This window comes from Mirounga angustirostris, unplaced genomic scaffold (assembly GCF_029215605.1).
Source record: "Mirounga angustirostris isolate CCGP_5_RB_7025 unplaced genomic scaffold, mMirAng1.0.hap1 SCAF_2, whole genome shotgun sequence".
Classification (NCBI taxonomy): Eukaryota; Metazoa; Chordata; class Mammalia; order Carnivora; family Phocidae; genus Mirounga; species Mirounga angustirostris.
Genome location: NW_026991710.1, coordinates 154,234,296 through 154,261,129, shown reverse-complemented (window position 1 = coordinate 154,261,129; position 26,834 = coordinate 154,234,296). Strand labels below are relative to the sequence as shown.

Sequence of the window (26,834 nt, the reverse complement as noted above, 5' to 3'; positions counted from 1 at the left end):
CAAAGAATAATAAAACTGGTTCCTGTTTTCAAGGAACTTCAAGTCTAATAGATGAGAGAGATAGGTAAACAAATAATTACATAGTAATCAAAGCATGTAAAAGGTACAGAAATATTGGTGGAGTCAGGGAACTTAGTATCTGAGTTGAGTTTAAAAGAATGAGTAAGAATTAATATTCAGCCAGGCAGGGAAGAGCACCCCAAGCAAGAGGACTGCCTTTGCAAAGGATGGAGGAGTGGATTACTAGGGTTTATCAGGGAATGAAAGGTGAGTGCAAGAGTTTGGTGAAAGAGAATAGTGGGAATGAAGCTTCCTCCCAGCCTTGGGTTTTCCCGTGGGAGGATGGAGATACTGGTGGGGTAGATTTGTGGGAATAGACCCTTGAAGCCATTCTTGTCTCCTTTTACTCAGAAGCAGACAGTTCTAGATGGCACGGCCCCAAGCCTCTCACTTCCTCAAGCACAGCAGCTTCTAAAGCCCCTGGGGCCCTAAGTCTGGTCTCCACATTCACTGGAGAGCAGTGACTTTCAACGAGCTTTGATTGCAACCCCCAGAAAGAAATACATACTATGCTGTGACCTGGAACACACATATGTAAATATAAAATTGAAACACAACTTCTACAAAATACTATCTCCATTGTTGCCTGTTTTGTTTCCTAGTCTATTCCATTAAAAAAAAATTAAGGTTGGGTGGCTCCCATAAGTTGATTTCACAGTCCAATGAGCCACAACTGGCACTTTGAGAAACACTATCCTGGTACTCATATTCTAGTTTAGAAGTGTTGAGAAACAGCACAGTGCAGTGGCTAAGGGCTTGGACTCTGGGAGCAAATGACCAGAATTCAAGTCTCTATTCACCTATGTATTATCTGTGTGGCCCTGAGCAAGTTACTTAACCTTTCTATACCTCAATTTCCTTGTCTGCAAAATGGGATAAGAGTACCTACTGGGTAGGGTTGTTGTGAGGATTAAGTGATAGATATAGATATAGACATAGATATATACCCAGAAAATTGCCAGACAGCTAGTAAGTGCTGCTTAAGTGTTAATTGCCATTACCTTCCTCCTCTCCTGCATATCATCATCATCAATGATGCTTCCTGTTATCCCATCCTAAAATGAAGAAGTCAAATGTGTACCATTAGTGGGTTGGGGTGGGGGCAATACCAAAAGGTTTATTTATAAAGCTGTACAAAGCTACAATGTGTGGGGCAGAGAGGGGAACCTGCAGGCTGTGGCCCTGTCTGCAGGGCAGGAGAAGAGGGAGACTCCTTTCCCAATCATGGTTTAGTGTTTTGGATAAGGTGACTGCTGGGTCTGAAAGGATCCCTCCACTTTCTACTAACAAACATTTTATTTCCTTGCTCACTTTTGTAACCACCTAGAATACCACACTCCCAAAGTGAGGAGAACTTCCTTCTTACTATGCATGTGGGGGACCATCAGAATGTCAATCCACAGAAGGCAATATGGAATTTCTTTCCTCATTAATTCAGTGAACTCAATACAATAATGGACAACCCACAAAGGGGGTTTAAAAAAAAAAAAAAGAAAAAGAAGAAAAGCAAAAGCAAACTTTTCAATTATGCCAAAGGCTGGCATGTTTAACCCACCTCGTCCAGCACCTCTCAGATGCTCTGATAGTCCAACTAAGGAACAAAAGGGGCATCTGCCACCTAATGGGTAGAAACCAAATTCAAGAATATTCTGCCCACCACTCAAAGGACAAATTCAGGAAATAAAGAACGGGAGACCTGGAGTAAATATTTCATTGGTCATGATGATCAAAAGATAATGGTTAATACACACACACACTCAGACCTCATCCCACCTGTTGCAGGGCGGAAGCAATACCTCCAGGCCCCCCACCCTCTCCCTGGGCTTCTCCTGCCATGCCCTGCAGCCACTGCCTCACCCAGGACTCCACCCTTCACTTGGTAATTCTCCTGCCCCATTTTCAGCTTCCCTCAACATGGTGCCTGGACGTTCACTGTGAAGAAAAGCCAAGGACTTGACCTGAGTCTGCGGTGGGCAGGGTTGCAATGTCCATGAGTCCTTCCCTACCTTCTTTCCCAAATTCTCTCCTTCTCTCCCCTCTCCCACCCCATCATTGTTCCCCGGAAACAAATAGGATGGCTTCACTGGTCAATTCTTTACATGTACAAACACCAAAAGCAGAGGAAACACCCCTGGCCACCCCCCTCCCCCCAAACCCCAGTGCTGGGAGAGCAGCCGACGGCGGACGAGGCTGCCTCGGGAACTGCGGAGCTGCTGGAGCTGTCCGGCTGTTCTGGAAACTTCGTTGGCCTCTGGGCTTTACCTGGAGGCCTCTTCCTTCAGCTCCTTGTTTTTCCGCACCTCCTCCGCGTGCTTGTCCTGAGAAAGAAGGGAGCAAAAAGGGGAGGTCACACAGGCTTCCCCGGGGATAAAAGGGAAGCCAAGGGGCAAGAGAACCCAAAGTAAAGAATTGCTGCTGCAGGAAGTGAAGAGAAAGGTCTGCAAAGATGTCCTGAGAAGGGGCAGAAGGTGGCAGGTGAGACTGGTAGGAGGCAGGTGAGCAAGCCGACTGGTGTGGCCCCAGGGAGCTCATTGACTGGGACCAACCTCCCATGGGGGACCCACCTCACAGCGACCCCAGAGCCCACCAGCTTCCCCCTCCTTCACCTGGCCATCCTGGGCTTGCACTGAGTGCATTGCTTGACTTAATGTAGGGAGCAGCTCAGTGTAGCTACGCCAGAGGAGCAGGTAGAACAGACAGGCCTCATGACAAATGTCCCCTGCACACACTTGCAACGTGACCACTGCTTTCATTTCTGTCCATCCCCTCAGTGCAAGTTGTTTTCTTCAGCCCCTCGGTGAAAGATGAGGGCTCTTAAGTATAAATTGACTGAAGAATTTTTGGAAATGTCACCCAACTCCAAAAAGTGGACTCACTCACAAGTGGTATATGAGAACCGTCTTCATCGGACGGTGTAATCAAGCCAAAAGATGGGATCTGACTTCAAAGACCCTTCAGCTGTGTGACCTCGCTAACTGCTTCATCAATTAGGCCTCCCTGGTTTTTAGAGAGGGCCCTAAACCGAAAGCTCTTTTTACCTCTAGAATTCTGTGATTTTAGTGTTCACCTCTAGGGCACATTATGGTCTGCCTTACATCCCTGTTCATTGTGCATCTGTCTGGGTCCTCTATTGGACAGTGACTTTCTTGGAGGCAGGGAGCACATCTTTTTCTTCTTTCCCAGTTCCTCCTATGGCACTTTGCACATGGCAGGTGCTCCATAAATATTGTCTCTGCCAGACCCTGGCAATCATCCAGATAGTATCATATCCAGATATCAAAAGTCAGATTGGAGTAGGCCTACTGAGGCAGTCCAGGAGCCCAGGATATACCTTAAACTATGAATCCATCCCTGAGAAAGCCCTAGAACTTTCTATGGCCCTGGGGAAAGTGTGGGTAGTGTTATATCTAGGGCAGTGGTTCTAAACCTTGCTATGTATCAGCATGACCTAGGGAATTTGTTATACTGCTGGGTCCTCAGGTGCCCCATGACAGTAGATCAGTAGGCTCCCAAGGATTTGTAGTTTTAAACTTTACACCAGCTGAATCTGATGTGGATGATCAGTGACCCATGCAGATACCGACACAGAAAGCATTGGCTTGGAGCAGGGCAGAAGCCACACACCTGTCTCTTATTCCATCTCCCACATTCATCAGTGGCCAAGGGTCCAAAGGAGTCAATCAATCCCAAAGGAGTGATGCCCACTCGGATTCTGACTCTGACATCTTGCTTTTTTGAGTCTTACTCCACCTCCATAGCTATTACTCCAGACTGGGGGGTTTCTCAATCCCTTCCCCTTGGAATTGACCTCCACATGAGCTCTCTGGGCAGAACCCTAGATTTCTGGGCTCTCTTTCTTTGGTCTCCAATGGTCCCCTCTCTGGCAAAAGGCCAATAGGATGATTGTGGGCTGGTCCCCCGGAAACAGGGGTTGAAAGAGTCCCTTGGACTTACATAGCCAGAGAATTGGGTTCTGGTCCCAGCTGCACTGCTTAGTGGCTGTGTGACCCTGGCCAAGTTATTTGACCTTCTCTGACATGGTTTCCCCATCGATTAAATAGGGATAACACTGTTCTGCTTACCTCATGCATTTGTTGGGAGGATAGGAGTTGGAAGAAGTAAAAGTGTTTTTGCCAACTTAAATACCATATCGTGGCTCTAGCCCCAATTATTTCTTTTCGGTTTGGCCTGAGAGCCCATGCCCCCATTTTACGGCAATCTCAGATTTTTTTTTTTTTTCCTGCAAGAGTTTGTTCCTAGCCATCCCTCGATAACTGGGGAAGACTGAAATGAGACCCAGATCACTTCCCTCCCATCTGATACTTGGTGGAGGTCTTACTGCCCCTAGAATGGTGGAGTGTGAGAGCGGAAGGGCTGCCACATGCTGGCTAGCTGCAGGGCCTATGCAACATTCAGATCCCCTGTAAAGAAACCAGTCTTTCTAGTAGCTGTTGCCAAGGGCCTGAGACTCTAGGTGGATGGGCAGGAAGGAGTGGGGACCACGCTGCTCACCATGGGACGAGGCCACCGATCGGGTCCCGGGAGTCACCGCGCAGCAGGCGGCTCCTGGAAATAAAACACAGAGCTGGAGCTCTCCCAGGAGCTGCAGGAGAAACTGGGGCAGGCTTGAGACTCAGGAAATGAGGCCAACGTGTTCTCAGCAGAACGGGCTGTTATTCTGCTGACACGTGGGACCAATCCCAGTCTCTCACGTTTCTCTTATATAGGTGACACCATTTGGTTTATTGACAAAGGGCAGAATATTGGAAAGACCAGTGACTCACTCAGTCCATATCATAGGTTTGGAGAGAATCATGTTTCCTGCTCAATGGTCAACTCAACTTATCATGCCCTTGGCTTAGAGCCAAGAGCCCAAGTCATCACCTTTCATTAAATCGAATCGGTCCATTCAAGGATGAACCAGGAATGTACAACCGCTTGTTCATCCTTACTCTCTTGCATTAAGCAGGCTTTCTCTAGAAGATAAGAGGTCTAATCTCCCTAAGACAATGAGAAATTTCAATTGTGTAGCTGTGCATAATATCCCCCAAGGAATTCTAAAGCTCAGCTCATTTCTTGCCAATGACTTCCCAAAACATCCCTTGAAACTCTGTAAGGATCCAGCCTAACAGAAATACCCCCTTTCCTACCTGAGGCTGTTTGCTACCTGAAATAATATGTAGGTCCTTTATACTTGCCATGTAAGGAAGAGAGTGTTCCAGGAGTCTCTTCTCTCACCAAGAACACTTACCTTCTCTTGCAGCCGTTCCAACATGGCGGCAAGGTGGGCCTCCCGGTTCTCCTTATTGGATTCCATCTTCTGAGCCAGTTTTTCCTTAGCCATCTTGATGAAATTGTTGTTTTCCTCAATGGCTTTTTGGATCACCTCCCGCTCATGTTCTCGTTTCTCTGCCAGGTGCTTCAGGAGCTCAGCTTCCTGGTACTAAGGCAGCACAAAGGGAAAAAGAGGCCCTTGAAAATGAGCATGCCATGGTGTGTTTTCACCATAACTTAAGAACTCTACACCCAGAATGCAGCCTCCCTGAGCCTGGTCCCTGGCCCATTGGCAGGAAGCAAGGACACTTTCTGGATTCTCCCACCATTCCCTCAGTTCTTTTTTCTCATTGCCTTCATTCATTCCCTCCTTCCTTTATTCATTCACAAATACTAGATGACTATATACCATGTGCCAAGCACTATCCTAGCAACTTGGGAAAGAAAAAAGTCTCATAGAGGTAAGACATATATATAACTCTAATCCAGACTAGCATGTGACATATGCCTTAAGAGGTAGAGAGGAAATGCTATAAGAATCCAAGGGAGAAGATTATTTTCTGCTTCAAAGATGAAAGCTTACATAAAGATGGCACCAGATTTGGGCCATAAGAATCAATAGGAAGCACAGAGGGCACACAAAGTGAGGAAGGATACCATACCATGACCTTCTCCTTCCCCCAGTTAAGGAGGCCTTTCCTTGATTGTCTAGCCTTTCCATAAATCCTTAGTGTTTGTCAATGTCTTCCTCCTGTTAGTGTGCATACTAGGCCACCTCTTGGACATATGTAATGCAATGCCTTATCCCTCTAACCAAACTGTAAGCTCCTAGAGACCAGGGATCTTTACTTCCTTGTTTCCCTCAATGGTACCTCATTATCTGCCTTGAACATGGGAGGGGCTACCTAAATATTTGTAGGTTGGTGATGACTTGACCTCAGCTCAGAGCCACCTCTTATCTTCTCCAACTCCCTCCTGTCATGCTGAGTTGGAAGAAAGAAAGGACAGCACTTACCTTCCTTCGCTCCTCAGCTGCTTCTAGTTTCTTCTGGATCTCTTCCAGTGATGGGTCTCGCCGCCTGGGTAGGGAGGCATTGAACTCAGGAACCCCATCAAAGGAGGGTGGCTTCAGGATGACTTCAAAGGACTGGCCCGAGGTACATTTGTTCAGCTCGATGACTTCCATGTCAGAAATTACACACCAGTTCAGGTCCACTGTGTCTGCTGCAGAGAGCAGGAAACAGGCTGCTCACCCCCTGTAGACTAGATTGGCACCCCAAAAGCATGCACACATGCATACATATATGGGAAATCTGGGGTCCCCAAGGCAAATCAAAGACCAGTGTTCTGGGTTGGTCCTGAACCTGGCACCTAATAGGGTCAATGGGCTCCAGTGGGGCTGAAGGAGTTGGTAGCCACAGCAAGGGCTCAGGCTCCAAGAGTAGAGGTCCCAGGATTTGTGGTTTCTAATAATGGCTGTAGCAAATGCTTTTGCTTTTGCTTTTGCTTTTGCTTCTGCAACAAGGCTCCTCCCATACTTGAGCTCTTGCTCAAATTGTCCTGACTCGTGGCCAACAGTGGTGCATTTGCCCACCACCCACCACCCATTCACTCCTCATCCCACTACCAATCTGATGGCTCATCCTATTGCCACCTCTCCCCTGCTCCCTCCTACCCTGCTCTCTTCTTTCTCTCCAGTCAGCACTGTCTTTCCGCTGGCTTTGATCTTTCCTCCTACACTGTCTCCCACACCAGCCTAGACAGAAAAAACAATCTCAGGTAACCCAAGCACTCTCATCTCTCATTTCCAGAACAAAACTGTCCCTTCCTTTTAATCCCTGGGAAATTAAGAGGTGACCTGTTCCCTCCCCTCCCTGAGCAGAACGTGGTCATTCAGTGCTCCCTGCCAGTGTCCTGGGACCCTATCACAGGTCCCGGTCAGCATAGCCCCCTCATTGGGTGACGGCAGGTGGAAGTCCTCTCTCTACCTCTGGACTCTCAGAGCATTCTCCACCATTCGCAGAGGAGGCCTGTCAACCGTGGAATCTAGTGATTTATACTGCATCTTGTCTTCTATTCTAGGTGCTCTCCAAGGGCAGAACCTCTGTCTGCTTCACCTCTGTATCCTCCACAGCATCCATTTGTTAAATGAATGAAGAAAAGCTAAGATCAAGATCACTCGGCAGAGGGTCTGATTCAGATTTTCAACTGCTGTCTAGTCCCCCAGCTGCAGCCCCACACCAGGCTTCACATGGTGCTTAGACCCTCAGAATAAGCTGTGGTGATTTTACTGGCTCTAGGAAAGAGAACGTGATATGGGGAAGAGAGTTTCATGAAATTGGGACAGGAGTGTGGTATTCATGGATACAAGCCCAGGAACCCTCCACAAGTTCCTCTCCCAATGGTGGCCCTCACTTACCTTCATATTTATAGGATGATTTATTCAGGGGATCGGCCAGAAAACAGGAGCAGAACAAGGACACCAGTGGAAGCTCCTTCATCTTCTCTTTGTAGGCTGCAGAAACACCAACAGGACAACATGGTGACCCCTACTAGACTCAGAAGTCAGCCTTCGTGAGAGTTTGGGTGCCTGAGCAGTGAGGAGTGACCAGGCTCCAGAGAGGCACCTAAACCACCCAGACCCACCCCTTGGCTGAGGATCCAGCCCTGTTTGCCCTGAACAGCCTGGTTTAGGATTCCTGTGTGTGATTAGATCCACTTCTGTCCATCTTATTAGAACCTGAGCCTTCCAGAGCACCCAGATGATCCCATCTTCTCCTCAGTACATTGTTTCCCTTCTTAGTACTGAATGCAAAATGCCTTCAGGTAAAGACCACAAGCACTAGTGCCTTTGCCCCAGCCTGGCACCCTAGACCTAGTTCTCTATTTCCTCATGCTTGCCAGAATATTTCATTTACTTTGCTCCAAGATGCAGGAAATCCACACTCCATTTTACTCAAAGCATTCAGCAGTGCTTCTCTGAAAGGTAAAGAAGCTCACCACCATCCCTCTAGTCTTGACCCTCACTGAGTGGCAAGGTCAGGATGTGAGTCTTCTCTGACCTTCCCAGTGCAGTGGTCAAAGCCAGAGGTGCTGGTGTCCATGAGGGCTGGAGGAGTACCCCCACCACCGTCTAGCCTCTTCGTGTCAGGGGAGGATTTGAAAACCAGGAAGTCACAGGTTAGAGCTGATACAGTGAAGTCCAGCCCACCTCTGCCCTGGCCCTGGCATGTGCTCCTGCCAGTACCCCCACCACTCTGGGGCCAATGCCCCTTGTTTTAAGCTCCACTATGTTCAAGCTCTCTCTATTCTCAGCTAAACCCAGCACAGTGCTCAGGCACTCTCCTCCTCGTTTCCTTTTACAAATTGAAAACATAATTAAGTGTAAAATAGTATATGTGCATTTTAAAAACTTTTTAAAAACACACACAGATGAGTAAAAAGGAGGAAAAGCTCAATGGTGATCCCAACCATCATCTGGAGATAACTTCTTTTAACCCTTAGGTGTACTTCCTGTCAGTCTTTTATCCTTCTCTGTGCCTATGTAAGTACATATATGTGTGCACAGAAATATCTTATGCTGTGGTGCCCCATCACATAAACAGTTTTTGTACATACCAGCGAGGGTCATGTTTTCTGGAATGTGAGGGCTGAATCTGGCTGAAAGTCACAAAGTAGGTCTGTCACCAGCTCAGGATGCTGTCACAAATCTGAAAAAGAGAATATTTTACCACTGACAGGTTATTCCCTTAAGAAAGGTCTTTATACAACTGCGGAGGGAATCCCAGGAGGCACCTGGTCTGCTCCCACCTCCAGGAACTCTACACACCCACTCTCCCTTTCCCAAACACAGACCCCCTGTTCAACATCACCACAATCAAGTTCAGTTTCCATGCACAAATGATAGTTTCATAATTAGCTTTCTAGTCTCAAGCCCCCTGAGTATCAGACATGAATTTGCTGAAACTGTATGTGTCAAGAGGTGTTCATTTGTCTCCCTGTGCAACTTAATGGCTGGCCTAAAGCAAAGGTTAGGGTGAGAGACAAATCCTAAGTCAGAATCACTTGGGAGGTTTTCAAAAAATAACTCTGTGTCCTGAATTTCTCCCTATTCCCATCCCAGACCCCCCTGCCCAGCCCGTTCTGATATGAGATCAGAGGGAATTGGACAGAGGATGTCAAAATACTACTCCAGATGGCCCCTCACTCACTACCCACCAAGAACCTCTTGTCTTAAACGCTCCTTGACCCCATTTAACATAACCCTGGACTATGAGAGAGACAAACATTATTACAGAATAATGTCATCATGATGTGGTTGGTGCAGAGATGGAAATTACGCCACCAGCTTTCCTGGGTCTCCAGCTTGCAGGTGACTGATTGTGGGATTTCTCAGCCTCCATAACCGCATGAGTTAATCCATCAGAATAAATCTCTTTCTTGATGCATCCTATTGGTTCTGTTTCTCTGGAGAATGCCGACTAATACAGTCACCCTCAGTGGTCACTGTGCCAGCAGAGGGTGGTGTGAGCCAACAGTTTCACTGCCTGCATCTCACAAGGCAAAGGGCTCTGAGACTGATGTAGAGCCCCTTTCCTTCCTTAATGAGGTGTCTTCCCTCTGGCAACCGGGGCCTGTATTAGCTGTGAATGGGCAGGGGAGCCAATGGGAGCAGGGGGCTCAGCTTTAGGATCAGACCAATGTGGAGTCAAACTCAGACTTGATCTCACTTACTAGCTGTCACTCACATGTCCAATTTGCTTTCTCCATCTTAATTCTGCACTAAGTTGCACAAACTCAATAAGAAAAGCATATGTACAGCATCCAACAAAAAGGAGGTACTTAATAAATGTGAGTTTCTTTTCCTCTGCCTTTTCCATCAGGTAGCCACCACCCACACACCTGCTTCAGAGTCACTGCCCTGGTCCTCACCAGCTCTGCAATTAAGGACTGTAATCTCCATTTGTAGATGAGGAAACAGAGGCTCAGAGGGTTTATGTGGCTTACTCGGGGTCATGAGGTTAGAGAGTTATAAAAGCAGAGATTTAAAGCCAGGTCAACTGGCCTTAGAGTGCTCTCTTCCCTGCAGCGTCTTTGTGTTCTCTGGAGTCAGAGGCCCCTGCCATGCACCACCCTCCTCTCTGTGCAGCACAATGGGCCTCTTTCCTCAGAGTCAAGCTCATCCTGACAGTACCAGTGGGTCCCTGAACAGGGCCTGGATGTGACATCCCTGGTCACGAGGCTCCATTCCACACAATTTTGGCTTATACCCAGGCTGATTGATGAGGTGACTGGCTGGGTGAGCAAGCCCTTGCCAGGAGAGGGAGTAGCATTAGACTTAACCTAGGTAATGGATCTAAAGCAGGGGGTCCAAGTAAGTGAAGTGAGGCAGAGAATGACACTCTGAGAAAGAAGGGGGACTGAGCTGGACTTTTTCTGTAGGGGTAGGTACCTGGAATGAAGGACTGTGCCCCTCAGCCCGAGCTGGGCATGATAATTAAGGCCTTCCACTCATGGAGCACAGATTACAACTCCTGTCCTGTCCCTATTAATCTTCACATGAGGCTGGGCTGACAAGACAGGTATCATCAGCTTCACTTTCAGATAAAGAACCTGGGGCTCAGAGAAGTTAAGACTCTTAGCTAAGGTCACACAGCTACTTAGTGGTAGAGCTGGTTCTTTGATCCAGGTCTTATCACTTTTAAGTTCTTCCTTTGTGACCAAGGGAGAGACTGGATGCTAGTTCCTCCATGGTTCTGGGGACTCAGGAAATGCCAGTCTGGCCTGTAGATATGGTTTAATTAAAGACATGAATAGGTGCTTTCTATACTTCTATGGAAGATACTGTGCTAGGAGTTGTAGGAGCATAAGGAACCAGGTAGAGAACATAGATCAGAGACGCTGAGAAGGAAGACTAGGGCATGGAACAGGAGACACTCCAGAGATGGGCAGAGGTATGCACAGCCAAGGGATTAGTAACTGAGAGCTCTCTGTTTCACAGGGCTGGAGTCTACATAATCAAAAATGTGTATTTATAGAGCATCTACTATGTGTCAGATACTTTCATTTTCATTTTCATAATAACCTTATGATGTAAGGATTGTTGTCCCCATTTTATAGATGTGGAAATTGAGGCTCAGAGAGGGTAAGTGACATTTCCAGGACCATCCAGTGTAGTGGATTGAATGTGTCTCCCAATAAGATATGTCCTCATGCTAACTCCTATAACTTGGGGATGTGACTTTATTTGGAAAGGGGTTCTGCAGATTTAATTAACTTAAGGACCTCAGGGTCATATCATTCTGTATTATCTGGGTGGCATCAAATATAATGACAAGAGTCCTTATAAGGGACACACAGAGAGGAGACAGACAGAGAGGAGAGGCCATCTGAAGAGGGAGGCAGAGATTGGACTGATGCAGACACAAGCCGAGGAGCACCTGGAGCCACCAGAAGCTGGAAGAGGCATGAAAGTTTCCTCCCCTAAAGTCTTTGGGAGACTGTGACCCTACTGACACCTTGATCTTCGACTTCTGGACACCAGAACTGGGAGAGAATTAATTTGTGTTGTTTTGAGCCACTAAGTGTGTGGTCATTTGTTACAGCAGCTGCAGGAAACTAATACACGCAGTAAGAGACAGAGCCAGGGTTCAAACTTGGGATTCTTCCACCTTATCTCAGCTACTAGTGCTTATACACAGTTGACTTGTTCCTTAAGGTAATCTGTATATTTGTACTTATGGGTACAATAAATCCTTATGCCATAGTCACATCATCTCTATTGCATTCAAGACCCAAAAGATGTTGCTGCCTGTGGGACATTCTGAGAAAGGATAGAAGGGGGCAGGAGGTAGGGCGTAGACTCTTCAAGAAGGCCAAGCAGTGAAGAGGGGTTCTAAGCCACTGGGTGGTGGCTGCCAAAGCAGGGGCCCTGACTTTGCCCCTAATTAACATGGAGAATCAGAGTTGAATGGGTCCAGTCATACCTACCTCCCCAGCACTCCCAGCTACATGAGGACTCCAGGTTGTCTGGTGGGTTAGACCCAGATTAGATGCACACCACTTGGAAGATCTAGTTATGCTAACCCATGGCCTGGAGGCCCTTTAGAACAGCTTTGAGGCCTCTGTTCCCACCATCTTAGAGCACCAGCAGCTCAGATCATTTTCCTGGGCATGTTCAGTCAATCCAAAGGCCCACAAACCAGCCTTAGTCTCTAGGCTTGGTCCCTACAAGCTTCTCACAACACTGTCAAATCTATTAAATGACTTGGTGGCTTGGGTTAGCTTGGGTTACATTGTCAGGCCACAGCAAAATACCTGCAATGCAGTAGGGCCACCAAGCCTGTCCTGCATCTGCCGGAGAAGGGCATTAAGGGATGTCATTGCTCAAGGTCAAAGAGGACAAAATGCCAGGAATTCAGGGAGGCAAGATAAAAATTAAGAGACTATAGAGGCCAGAGTAGACATGAGCCAGGCCCATTGGGGGAAATTCTATCCAAAACGTTACATATCAGAGCATCATAAGGCAAAACTCTGTGCTGAGACAAACCTCTGGCCCTCATAGAGGCTCTTTGCATGGTTTCTGTTATGGCAGAGGCCAGTCCCAGGCCTTGGCAGCACTAGGGAAGACCAGGACAATGACTATATCCAGCCATAGCAAAGATCAAAGCGGTCCCCAACTCAAGGTAGATGAGTTACACCCACTCAGTCAATAGCCACAGAAGCAGAGCCCACAACAGTGGCTTCCTGACTCTTGCCCAGTGCTCACTCCCCAGCACTTTTAATGGGTGCAGGCTGCTGGGCATCCCAGCCCCTGTGCTGGCCATTATTGATCTAACATAGCAGGTGGTAAGAGGACTCAAGTTTCAGACAGCAAAGGTCAGAGGGTGCTGGGCTTCTGAGGCAAATCAGATTCTGCAGGTGCCTCTATCCCTGCCATGGCTTTGGAACTTGACAGTGTGTGGGCGTGCAGACTGGATTTATTGGGGAACAGAGAAGACCCCCTGGGCTGCATGCAGGACTCATTGGGACCAATTGGTAGAATAGCAATAGGAAGATGAGGGACCTGCAGACTAGGGAAAACATTTGTACTTTATATTCTATTCAGTAGGAAGGCACTGACATCTTTGGACTGAGAGGGGAGAGGGGAAATGGGGATGCTGATGATAATAGCAAAAAGAATAGGTACCACATCTTGAACATCTGCTTGGTACTAGAAAATTCACAAGCATTATTTCAATTTCTTCTCTGAGGTTATTTGTGAGAGGGAACTTGAAGCTCAGCAGAGTGAGGTTAATGACACAAAAGCCTACAGGTAGTAAGAGCAGAGCTGAGATGTTCATTAGCTGCTACTCAGGCAAAACGATTCTTCCAGCAGCATCAGCTTGGGGAAAAGAATAGGAGAGGAAGTTTGGAAGCCAGAACTAGGCACAAAGTGATGAGGACCCGCCTAGAACAAGTAACAGCCTCAACTGTTTGCATCCCACCCAGTACTGTTTCCGTTTGCAAACCAATCTATACATTTACTCCAGCATCTAAGAGTCTATGTATAGAAAAGGAAGTGATCACACATTTTTGTTGATAGATTGAACCATTAACCTAATTGGTAGAAATAATTAGTTAGCAATAACCCAACCGAGAAGAGACCCAGGCCATAAAGAGACAAGACGCAGAATGAGTATGTTTTGATTGGCAGACGGGGTGGCTGAGAGAGAAGGTCTAGAAATTAAGGCTGTTGACTGAAGGGGGATCTCGTGTGGCACTGTGGGGGAAAGATGTCTAAAGTGAAGAGGTCAGAGCCCCCAGTTTTCCCCTCGAACGTCAGAATGTCAGCAATGGAGTGGAGTGATTTTCTGATCACTAGCCTGAGGGTCTCAACTAGGACAGCCTCACTCCCAGAAATATACGTGGGACTCTCTGATGGTCACTAAACTAGAGGAGCTCCAGGCCTTTAGTGGGCAACAGCTGGATAAACTAAACACTCTGAACTGCACATATCCATCCCACACAACCAACAACTGTCCCTTCCAGAGTGCCAATATGCTCCTCCCCGGGGATCAGAGATCTTGAGGTCACACTGGCTGAGTTGGGACCAGGGTCCAAACCTTTGAATTCCAGTGCCCTTGCCCTTCATACTGAGCCCTTCCCTCCTCTCACACACTAGGACATGAGGGGAAAACCCACGTGGGGGCCACGTGGGGGAGCAGCATGAAAAGATGGGGATTTAAAGTGACCAGAAATGGTGCCCCATGCTCCCAGGCTTTCTGTAATGCAGTCGATGACCAGGAGCCAATAGAGATGAGCACCCAGTTCTCTGATGCTGTGGCATCATGACCATTTACTAGGCGCACCCCTGATCCCCTGAGGCACCTCTGACTGCCCACATTCCCCAAGGGAGCCAGTGTTTTATTTATCACTGCAAAGAATGCCCAGATAAGGCTTTTAGGATGTGTCAAATCTTTTGTGGACTATTTTTGAAGGGTAAGAAGCTAATGCACATGCAAGTGGCTTGACTAGAGTGGTCCCTGGTGAGGGTGTTCAGAGAGGATAGACTCTGGCGTGGAATCAGAGCAAGGACACGGTGATCCGGGACTTCTAATCATGGGCAGAAGAGGGAGGTGGCTCTTTAGGTCTGTGCTAGTCCTGTTGAAGTGATGTATGTGCCTGAAATCAGCTGTACAACCCACCTAAATGTCATGGAATCCTATCTCTGCACAGTAACCGTGGTTATTTTGTGCTGATCAGAAGACTTTGATTGAAAGCTATATGTCTTATCTGGGCAAAAAAAAAAAAAAGGAGATAAATTATTTTTTCTTGAATGTGGTTCTTTCCACAATATTTATTGACTATATAATTCAGTGCCAAGCCCTCAGCTGGATCCTAAAATAACCGCAGGTGTTTGGGGTGATGAAAATGTGAAACAGGTCCCCAGGGTGAGAATTTGGAGCCTCTGAAAGTTTTGCAGATGCTGTGTGGGTCCACAGCAATTCTCCAGCAGTAGCAGGGACCATGTTATAAAGGGAGAAGGAACCGATACTAGAGCACAGGCCAAGACCGGACCAGTGAGACCCGCAGAGGGCGAGTGGGCAAAGCGCAACAGTGTGTAATCACTGCAAAGCCGGCTTTTGGGAGCTAGCGCTTGTCTAACCACCATCCCAGCCTAGGTTGCTTCTAATGGCTTCATGAAGAAGAGATGGTGAGAGCCGTGGTCAGAAGCAACTCCCAGACAGCACCTAACGGGCTTGGAAATGCCATTTTGGTTGTGTTTCTAGGAAACAAAGAGGAGTCACCTGTTGGCAAGCACAGAGTCCAAGGATCCCCTCCCCGTTTTAACAGCTACGTTGAGAGGCCAGCCAAAGAAGGAAAATTAAGTCTAGAAAAACGACAGCCCCAAATAATCTACAGTGGCGGCACTTTCTGGGCTGCTTCTGTTTTCCATTCAATACGTACAGAAGAATCAACATATTAGAAGCAAAATTCCAGGGCACGGACTTGCATTCAGGGTCGCTGGATGGAGTGCAAGGCATTGCGACCCTGGTACCATGGGAGATCCTGGACTCAGAATACTTGGAAGCCCTACTCATCTGAGTCCTAGTCACACCAGTAGCAATATTTTGGAGTGCTTTACAGTTTACCAGGCACAAATACATTTTAGATGTAATGTTTTAGTTACAAACATATTAATATCCTATTTCAGAACACCTATGTGACAGAGAAAAGAAAAGAAATCCCTGTCATCTTGTTACTTTTCACTGTTGGCATTTCCTTCTAGTTTTTTTTTTTTTCCTTCCTAATGTCCATTATTTCTAGATAGTTGTAAATTGGCATATATATTTTATCACTGCATTCTCTCCAAATCCTATAAAATAGGTTCTATTATCCCCATTCTACTGATGATCAGTTCAGGCAAGTGACTTGATTTGCCCAAAGTCATACAAGCAGAAAATGATAAAGATGGGATTTGAACTAACGCCTTCAAAGTTCCACGGTACTTTCTCATATCCAAGGCAAAGTGTAAATATAAGTAGGATGGATGATTGCCTAGGGCATGTGGATGAAGGGCGCACAAAGCCTTGCCTGCCCCACATCTGCCTCTCAACCATGGGCAGCCCCAGGGTTTAAAGTTCTCACCACTGAGTTCTCTCTTACAACAGGCTTTGCCTCAGAAAGTCCTGTTCAAATGCATACACATGCCCTATCAAGTGTAATAAATTAAATCACTTTCACATCAGCAGAGAACAAGCAATAGATCTGTAGGCATTTCCATGGGTCAAGCTCTCTGCCCGTAGATGGGAGGAGCCGGGGTGATCTCTGGCATCTCCATTTCCCACCCTTTTCAGATGAAGAGACAGAGGACCCAAGAGGGTCAGTGCCTCTCCCAAGATTAAGTTGGAGGAGCAGAGCCAGGTTCCCAACCCACATTTAGCTACGACCAAGGAAGATTCTCATCTTTTACAATATTATTCTTGTTTTCTTTATTCTTTCATTCTTCCCCCAGTGCTTTGCAAGTTTTACATCTTGTTTTAATCTCCAAGTTAAAAATCATTTATATCTATGTTTTATTACATTAAGAAGAAAACAGTAGCGAATGGTTTTCTTTGTGAAAGATGAGAGATTTTGCATGCTTTTATTTCCTTTCACCACAAACCTTCTGATTTTGTCACAGTGATCTGTATTTTCAGTTCTGGATTACTATTATTGATTTCTTCCTTAAATTACTCTTTCAACAAATATTTATTGAGAATCTATGCATTACGTTAGGAAGGTGCTGGGAAGTAATACAATGATGAATTTAGTAGACATATTCCTTAGCCTTAAGATATTTGACATTTGTGTTCAGCTCTATAAATATGTTGATTATAATTAGACAAAGACTCAGGGCCCCCAGGTGGCTCAATTGATTCAGCATCTGACTCTTGATTTCAGCTGAGGTTGTGATCTCAGGGTTGTGAGATCAAGACCTGTGTCAGGCTCTGTGCTGGGCGTGGAGCCTGCTGAAGATTCTTTCTCTCCCTCTCCTTCTGCCCCCCAATAAAGAAAAATAATTAGACAAACAATCTAAATTCTAGTATTTTCTTTGTCACCATTATCAATACCATATCTGCTCTGTACCTGAGTTCTTTAATTTGTTAAAAAAAACCTTTTGGTTAGCTAGACAGACTACTTCTGGGGTAATATATTCCTCAAACATGGTTCATGGAATACTTACTGAGTCCTTACATATCTGTTTGGTGGCAGATGAAGAAGACAGATACACCTGTCCCAGGATCAATAGTCAGGTAAGTTGTGTTAGCACTATCAGCTAACGGAATCTATCCACCTGTTTCCTCATTCTTGGTTTCAACTTTGCTTTCTACCTGGCTTGCATTTCTGGGCACTGACCCCCAAACGATCCACTGGAACTCTGCACACTGCCTCACCCCCTCGCCCGCTGGGTCTCTCACCCTACAGTCTGCACTCAGCTCCCTTCTCTGGATTCACAACCCCTGGTTTGTTCTCTGCCATAAATTAGGCCAATCACCCCAGAGCCCTACCCCTTCCAATCTGTTCTGTCCTCTTGCCTCCTACCACCTACCTCGGACAGAAGGACCCTAAGGGAATGGACACACAGCAAAGATCAGTTTGAATGGATAAAAAAGACCAGTGAGAGCTGGGGAGGGAAGGCAGAAGCGTAGGTGTGTGTGGGGAAGCCGGGGTAGTGGACCTCTATCTGTGTATTTTCCTGTCTTCCTAGGGGAAAGAAAAATGTAAAAACCTGCAAAATGCTTTTTAAAATATCAGAAGAGGTTTTTTTTTCTATACTCTTCCTCACAGAAAAACAGAAAAAATAATCTTTTTCCAGTCTATCACATCTCTAAATATAGCAAATTCCAACTTAATAAGCAAATTAAATTTTACACGATGAGTGTTTATTAGCCAAGCCAAAAAAAAGCGGGGGGGGGGGAGGGGGAATAGAGTTTGTTTCTCTACAGGGCATTATAAAACACATTTTGAATGTTTTATAATTTTCTCCCAAATTTCTATCCTCCTCCCCAAATAAATGTCTCATTTCTATCTACCTATGATTTCAAAATCTCTGGGAATTCTGTATCTCCAAATGATAGTCTCCAGTTAAGTGAGAAATAATATAAAGATATCAAGGGGGTCTGGAGAAAGGATCTTAAGACTTCGGGAAAAATTAAGCCCTTCTGAATTATGATTTTGATTTTGAAAACATCCAATTATTTAAAATCAACAGCACAAAAGATCTGAATTTTCCTGTTCTTTCTATACTGTTGGTTTAATGCAGACACTCTGTCCTTCTCTCTTTACCTCTCTCTTACCTTCCTTCTCTGCCTTCTTTCCTGTCACACCTTACTCTCTGGATCTCAGTTTATCAATCTTTATTGCTCTACTTTTAGTCTTATCTGTCAGCACACTTACATCCCATAGGGCAAATGTAGTTTAAATGACCTAGTCGGATGAGAGAAGACAGCCAAACCTGCTTGGCCCTGGGATTTCTTTTATTGAGCCAAAATGAAATGCAAATATTAAGCAAAAAAAAATGCAAGACACTCTCAGCACCCCACCAGCCAATAGTATGTCTGATCAACACTCTGCTCAGGAAGAACAGTATTAGACCAGACTTCTCAATTTTTGATAGGTCCTTTAGAACACAATATCTCCCTAAAGAGACACAGTTTTCCACTTAACACAGTACTTGGATTTTGGACACCTATATTGTACGTGGTCATTGGGACGTGTTTGAACACGACAGTTCTCCTTGCAAGAAGTTCATAGTCTATGATATGGATGAATCTTGAGGACATTATGCTAAGTGAAAGAAGCCAGTCATAAAAAGACAAAGGCTATATGATTTCACTTATATAAGGTATCTAGAGTAGTCAAATTCACAGAGACAGAAAATAGAATGGGGGTTTGCCAGGGGCTCGGGGGAGAGGGAATGGAGAGTTAGTGTTCAACAGGGACAGAGTTTCAGTTTGGAGAGATGAAAAAAGTTCTGGGGATGGATGGTGGTGATGGTTGCCCAACAATGTGAATATAGTTAATACCACTGAACTGTGCACTATAAAATGGTTAAAATGGTAAATTTCATGTTATGTGTATTAAAAATTAAAAATTTTTAAAAAGAAGTTCATAGTCTAGTAAAAGTTATCCACAGGCTTACAGTCTTAGAAAAGGTCACAAGGGTCACTTAGCCAATGTTTTTTTCTTGCTGGGATCGACAATAAAGAACTGCATTTTGTATCATGATCCAGTATGTACATGTCATAATACTGACATACACACATATGTATAGTCACTGATACATCTACATACATACACATAAATGTACATGTAACTGAAATATAAACATAAATATATTGTATTTATTTATAAATATAATAATATTTATAAAATATGTTTATAAATATAAACATTATATTCATAAATATTTACATAACGGAAAATACATAACTAAAAAAAGGTAGAGGAAACATTTACTCCACTATATGGGATGTGTTTCGACTTTTTTCTACTCTATTTTATCCCATTTTATTTGGAAAAAAAATACCAGTTACAACCCACTAATTGGATTTCACAATACACTATTGGATCTCAATCTGCAGTTTGAAAAACACTAACCAAGACCAGTCTCCAACACAATGCAGAAATCTCTACAGCCACCCTGCAGGTAGTCAGCCAACATCTGCTTGAATGCCCTCGGTGATGGGGAGCTCACTCCCTACAATGTTCTTGGTGGATCCATCTAGCAGTTAAGGATCCTTGTCCATTCTAAACCTGTTCCAGGAGTGGCCTGGGTGGAGCTGGGGATCCCAGAAGGGCTGGGACCTGCTGACAGGTGCTCTGGCACTGGTGATGAGTGGGTTTCAAGGAGGGTGCAAGCACAGTTCCTAGCAGCAAGGTGGAGGCTTGGGGCGAGCTGAGGAGAGGGTGCTGGCTGGCCCTAGAGGACAGGTAGGGTCTCTGGAGGCTCTAGCTTCGTTCGGTGGAGCTGCTAATCAGACCTTGCCCCTCTGCCTCCTCACCTCTCACTCCAGCACTATGATTATCTCCTCATCTGATGGATGATCTCATTCCCCCTGGCACCCTGCCTTTGGGAGAGGTTTCCTCCCCCTAGAGGGGGCCTCAGCCTCAGTAGAGAGAGATTCTCCCACATTCCCTCTCAACCTGCCACCCACCCCGCAGGACTCCAGCAGGCCACCGCTGGCCATCCCCTCCCAATGTGTTCTCTCAGTCTTGAGACACGGGGCTATCCCTGCCCAGGGGGTTCTGACCTGGGCTGCCTCAGTATTTCTGACCCCCCCCAAGGGGTTCAGGGGACCTGCCTTTTTTTTTTTTTTTTTTTTTCAGGACAGTGGGACTCCTCCACACCTGACTGTGTCTTCCTGGGAGGAATGAGACAAAGACAGCATCACCACGTGGGGACAGACCTGGCCACTGGACAAGCAAATCCCCGGTCCTGGCCCCCTGGATGAGAAGAGAGCAATCCCTAAACTCCTGGCGAGGGCAGTGGGCTGAGCGAGGAGGGGCCAGCTCGGCCACCCGCGGGGACCAGGGCGTGGCCGTTGTGGCTTCCCGCAGTTTGCAGCCTGACAGCCCCCTGGCCCTGCCCAGGTAGGAGCAGGTTGACCCCAGGGCGGGGCGGGGCAAGGAAGAGGCAGTGATCTCATTGTATCCTCAGAACCAGGAGCAAAAAGTAACCCAGTGCAGATAGAGGAGAAAGAAAAGGAGCCAAGGAAAACTGTGGTCGGGAAAGGAAATGTAAAACCCAGGGCAGATGCTAGCTTGAAACGGGTCTGGGCATTAGAGCCAGCTCAGGCAAAGCCAGACTTTGAACAAAACCGTTCTGCCTGAGCAACAGAACATTTTTATGCAGAAAAACTCACCATGAATATCCGACCTGAAAGAAACCCTGGCAATTCCCGCCTGCCTCTCTCTCTCCTGAGCTCTGGAATAGAAGGACTGACTCTATCCCCCACTCACCCCTTGGGATAGCCCCATTCTTTTCACATCACCCCGTTTCCCCCAGGATTTGACAAAGTTTAATTGATCGAGTGACACCAAAAGGCGACACAAATGGTGCCAGACCCCTCACTTCTCTCTGCCACTGCTATTTTTTTTTCTCTTTTGTCTGAAAGCCTCAAATAATTTGCATTTCATTCCTACTTACCTGCAGTCCCGTTCGAGGCGAGCTGCTCCCTTCCTCACTCCCTCAATTAGTGGTACCCTGGGCTTCTCCCCACATCAGCACCGCTGCTCGCTCTGGCCATGACATCACCTCTAAGCTCTGTGATTGGCCAGCAGTGGGTTGCTTGGCAATTGGACAGCCTCCTCTGGCGGAGCAGGGATTGCCTGAGTGAGTAACTCTTTAGCAGGCCAGGGAGTGGAGGATGATGTCAGACAAATAGCCTGCTCTCCATGCCGCCTGCAGAGCTGGGGGCCAGAGGGTGAGGGTGGGGATCCAGAAAAGAAGGGGGGAGTGGTACAGGAAGGTGGGGGTGAAGGCACCGCTTGCAAGCTGAGCTGTCCAGCGAGGGAGAGCACCCGGAGAGGGGGAATGATGAATGATTTCCAGAATCTTTAGCTCTTTCAGATCTGGGGGTGGGAAAATATGGAATCTAGAGGAGAAATCAGAAAGAACAGATGAACCCCAAAAATAGCTTCCAGAGGGTTTGGTGCCTGTTTCCAGCTCCTGTCGGAAGGGCTGGTGGGTTTGAATGGTGACTCAGAAGGCAAGGAGGGACTGCAGACACCCCAGGCCTTGGAGCTCATGAGGGCATGGCCCGTGGGTCCCAGGAGAGCAGGGCTTCCCTCTTGCCACCTGGCTGTGATGTTGGCCACGCCTCTCCTGTGGCATCCTGACTAGCGCTGGTGGGTCCTCACAGGCCACTCAACTCTCCCTGGGCTGTCCAGAGGGAAGAAGAGCATGACTGAAGCTGAGGAGCATCACTACCCTGGTGATTCCTAGAACAGATGGACCCCCGAGGGCAGGGGATGGGTCATCCATGGTGGCTTCCCTAGTTCTCTCAGGAAATGAGGGCAGGAAGCCCCTGATGTCACCCTGTCAGCCAGCCGGTCCACGGGAAGTGGCAGGGCCAGGTAGCCGGTCAAACAAGACCCCTTCTCCAGAATGCCTCTCCCATCAAAGCCTTGCTGAGTGTGTTCTCCATCCCCGCACTCCCATGACAGTGCTCCAGCACCCCGCCTCACCTCACCTCCTTTTTCCGGGGAGGGGGGTGGATATCTTTTACTGTGGTAAAATACACAAAACACCAAACTTACCACTTTACCATTTCTCTGTATACACTTCGATGGCATTAAGCACATTCACGATTTTGTGCAGCCATCAGCACTCTCCAGAACTCTTTCTTCTTCCCAAATTGAAACCTTGTCCCTGTTAAACACTAACTCCCCCTCCCCCTCCCCCTCCCGGCTCCTGGTGACCTCTAATCTTTTTGTTCCAATGAATTTACCTCTTCTAGCAAATTCATTACCTCATGTATTACCTCATATAATTGGGATCATACAGTATTTGTCCTTTTGTTTCTGGCTTACTTCACTTCGCATCACATCCTCAAGGCTCATCCTCATTGTAGCAGGTGTCAGGGATGTTCTCCCCTCACCCTTTCTGTGGAGGGTCTGCTCTACCACTGTCAATATCGCTGACCTCCACCCTCTACCACTACGGCCCTGCTGACTGAGAACAGACAAAAGTTAACCTTTCTTCAGCCCATGCTTCTAAATCATTTTTGAATTGCAAGCACCAAAGCATGTGCACATCACCGTTTGTGTGTGTAGACGCCATGCCGGGTATCCGCTCTGCAAGCGTCTCGGGGAGGAAGCAGGTTCTCGGGCCCTGGCACGGACCCCACGGCTGGGACCCACTGGTTGGCGGCTCCCTGCCCAGTGCCCTGTGCTGTTCTCCGGGGGCCCCACGTGGACTTATATCTCCAACTCCAACACCCCCCCACACACCCGATCATCAGGAAAGGAGAGGAAAGCACCCACTTAGTTGCCCCCGCTCTGGCCAACCACACTGGGTGGGGGTGGGGGGTGACCAGAATGATGAATGACCCCTGACAGCCTTTGGAGTTCACAAAGCTCGCTCCCACTGGTCCTGTCGTGTAACCCCCAGCAGCGTTGCAAAGGCAGTGGGTTGGAATAACATGCTATCTTCGGTTGGAATAACATGCTATCATGCATGCCACACGCCACGAACCCAGGACCCTCAGGTCCCAAGCTGGCCCAATTCAAAGGGAATCAGGAGCGCCTAGGGATATCTAAATGGTTGCCCGGATGTGCAGAGATAGTAGAGGCCACACTGCGTGCCAGGCTGGTCTCAGGAGTCCAAGCTGAACCATGCGGCCGCCTTTGCAGTCAAGGAAGCCTCTCTCCCCTCCCCCGTCTTCTCTTTCCTCCTCCCTCCCAGCGCTGAGAAGTCTGGAACTCCACAATCGGCTGCTCTGGAAAGGGGGGTGGGGGTGGGGAGGAGACAGTGAGTTGCCATGGTGATGGCAGCCAATGAGAGATTCTCTGCTACTAGGGGAGGGGAGCACTCTGTCTGCATCCCTTTTACTGACTAATAGGAGAGGGGGGCTGGGGCAGGAGGACAGGACATCACAACCTGAGAGCAGAGACCAAGGTGGGGGAAAAGGGAAATGCAGAAAGCTGTCTTATTTCTAGAGTTATTTAGCTAGTATCTGAGTACTACCCAGTGAAGGACTATGTGTGTGTGTGTGTTTAATCAGTAAATCTCACTACAGCCCTGTGAGAAACTCAAGACCCCATTTATACAAGAAACAGAGTCAAATGGTCAAGGTAACTTGCACACAGCCTCCCATTAAGTGGTGAGACCTAGATTTGAATTGGTGGGGGCTAATATCGGGAAGAGGGAGAGTAGGTAAGCCACATACAGCTTTGCCCGCCCAGCCTTACCAGATGGGAGAGTCCCAGAGCTTCCCCAAGATGGCATAAGGCAGTACTGTGATGGAACAGAGAAGGAAATACAGTTATTTTAGGAAAAAGTGTCAAGCATCGAGTCCAAAGGTTAAAGAGTGAGGAGAGCAATCACCAAGGTCAAAGCCCAGAGGTTAAGAGGGGTGGGGTCGCCATCAGGGAACAGACGGAGGGGAAGGAGATGGGCCGAGTGTTCCTTGCACCTCAATGTCCTCCGCTGAGGAAGGTGGGCGAACAGAGGCCAACCCTGGGCCTGCTGCATTGGCTGTGGGAGAGCCAGCTGCCTGTGATCAGTCCATCTAAATATAGCAGCTGGACATTAGTCAAAGGGACACAGGGCCCGTGAGGAGCAGATCGGTGATGTCGCTCTGCTGACTGCCACTTTCCACAGCTCAGGGTACACCGTGGCAATGGGCGCGGGAGGCCATTCCCTGAATCCATGCGTGCTGCCTGGCTACCCTGTGGGACTCCATTCATTTACCTCTTCCCAGGGTGGAAATATGACTATTATGTGGGAAAGGGGGCTCCACATCTTCCTGTTGATGTTGAAGGGTGGAAAGAAGCTGCAGCATAGAGGACTGATTTTCCAGAAGCCAGGCATGTAAGGGCAGTCCCTGTTCAATGACTTGACTCACCCATAACTCAAGCTCACAGCCCCCCGGGGCCCAGAGGACTGTGCCCAGCCCCCAGAGGGGCTCTGCCTGTCACAGACGTAGTTCTATTATAAGGCCAACAGCACAGTCACCTTGGGGACCCTCAGGAAACTTCTGGTCACTTTCCAAATTTCAGGAAATATGGTCCTTGCCTCACACAAGAATTCAGAATATCTGGTCACTGCCCGTGCAGACTGCTACCCTCATGCGAATGCAATTTTTAAAAACTGTGTGTCTTAAATGAGCTTTCATTTTCTGCCTTTATTTTAGGGGGAAACTAAAGTTTGGGAGATCTCTTCTATAGAATTTATTGAATTGAATACTGTCAGACATTTACTTAAAACAAATAAAAACGTGCACACTATGTAATTTTTAAAAATGTGAGCCATGTTATTTCACTTGAAGACTGGCTCCTGTGATTCATGCACGCTTGTGATACCAGCAGCTTCGATTTTTTCAATCAACCGAAACACAAATAAAACTTAGCCAATTCAAATCTAGGCAATGTTGGATTGCTGACCCTGTGTATTTATGCTGATAATTGGATTTGTAAACTAAATTGTAATGACGGTTAATATTTACAACAACATATGATGTTTATAAAAACAACACATATCTAGGGGGCTACAACCTGTAAGTCACTTAGAACAGCGCCTGATGCAAAGTATGTGCTCAATAAACATCAGCTTTTATTTCTGTTGAATTCCAGAGTAGACTACCTGTGAGTTTGCAAGTAAGAGAAGCCGGTTTCAAACTTAACAAGACAGGAGCATTTATATCAAAACTGAACACGCACACACACACCCCATTAGAGAATGGGCACAACGAGCATCCTCCTCCCAGAGGAAGGCGCTGTGGCTGAGACCATTGCAGGGGACCCGAGCCAAATAGTCACCTTCAGAATGTGGGCAAAGACCCAAGTGAGACCTCTCCCTGGCGGGTGGCACAGACCATTGCGAAGGCTCCATTAAAAGGAGCAAGACATGGGGCGCTTGGGTGGCTCAGTTGGTTAAGCGACTGCCTTCGGCTCAGGTCATGATCCTGGAGTCCTGGGATCGAGTCCCGCATCGGGCTGCCTGCTCGGCAGGGAGTCTGCTTCTCCCTCTCCTACTCCCCCTGCTTGTGTTCCCTCTCTCGCTGTGTCTTTCTCTGTCAAATAAATAAATAAAATCTTTAAAAAAAAAAAAAAAAAGGAGCAAGACAGGTCAAAACCTCCCGAAGAAACAATGTGATGTCTTAACTCCCTGATTTCACCAGAGATCAAAATGTGATGAGAGAAGCTGCCCTTACTTGCCGAGGCCACGTTCACAGTCCGAAGGGACTTGGGCACCACAGTTATCCACAGTGTAAGTGAAGGTTAAGTGAAGTTTCCGGCGAGGATAATGCTGCAGGTGATATTTGCCAGTATTTGAACATAACCATGAAGGAACTGACAGTTACAAACTGACTGGTTTAGCCAGCGGTGGGGACGGTGCCTCTGAATTAAAGAGGAATAATGCCAAAGCAGTAGGAGTAGCTTCGCTGCAGACTCCCTTTGTTCCTTTGGATGAAGCTGTTAAGATGACCCACAGGCGTGTAAACGCCACTGAACGTGTCATCCGTCCCCAGATTGGATGCATCCTTGTTTGTACCATCATAGAGTCGGATGCGAGGGAGTGAGACTTCTACAGGTTAAAGAAAACACAGAAGAAGAAAAAGATTCTCCAGGAAAAATCTGAGCAGGACTTGGCGCAGCGGAGGGTAGCTGGAGAGACGACGGGAGCCCGCTAATCTGCTGGCTGGACAAAAGCACAGAACTCTTCTGTTCAGATAGTCTTTCCTGCTTGGCTGCATTCAGAAGCCCTCGGGCCGAGCATCTGAACTCAAGATGCATAAGTTCGGTATGGG

General features: G+C 47.2%; 1 protein-coding gene across 3 annotated transcripts; it reads right to left on the bottom strand.

The window, feature by feature from the left end:
- Positions 1-1,807: 1,807 nt before the first annotated feature.
- STMN4 (stathmin 4) lies at positions 1,808-21,644 on the bottom strand. Of its 3 annotated transcripts, none has more exons than XM_045879330.3 (7): positions 21,509-21,644; positions 8,953-9,044; positions 7,754-7,849; positions 7,010-7,090; positions 6,350-6,558; positions 5,312-5,503; positions 1,808-2,378 (listed from the first exon to the last, which is right to left on the bottom strand). In XM_045879330.3, the coding sequence occupies exons 2-7, from the start codon at positions 8,963-8,965 to the stop codon at positions 2,319-2,321; spliced, it is 651 nt and encodes a 216-aa protein (XP_045735286.3). In that variant the 5' UTR covers positions 8,966-9,044; positions 21,509-21,644; the 3' UTR covers positions 1,808-2,318. The 3 variants fall into 3 exon arrangements, with proteins under 3 accessions (XP_045735286.3, XP_064439804.1, XP_064439809.1); XM_064583739.1 differs by lacking the exon at positions 7,010-7,090 and adding an exon at positions 4,573-4,626 and having other exon boundaries at positions 2,216-2,378; XM_064583734.1 differs by lacking the exon at positions 7,010-7,090.
- Positions 21,645-26,834: the final 5,190 nt, after the last annotated feature.

Excerpts from the sequence above, each read along its gene's own strand:
- STMN4 (XM_045879330.3), bottom strand. Across the intron at positions 6,559-7,009 it reads GAGAGAAAGAAGAGAGCAGG|CAGACACAGTGGACCTGAAC; the intron begins GTAGGAGGGAGC and ends TGCTCTCTGCAG. Across the intron at positions 2,379-5,311 it reads TGGAACGGCTGCAAGAGAAG|GACAAGCACGCGGAGGAGGT; the intron begins GTAAGTGTTCTT and ends CTTCTTTCTCAG.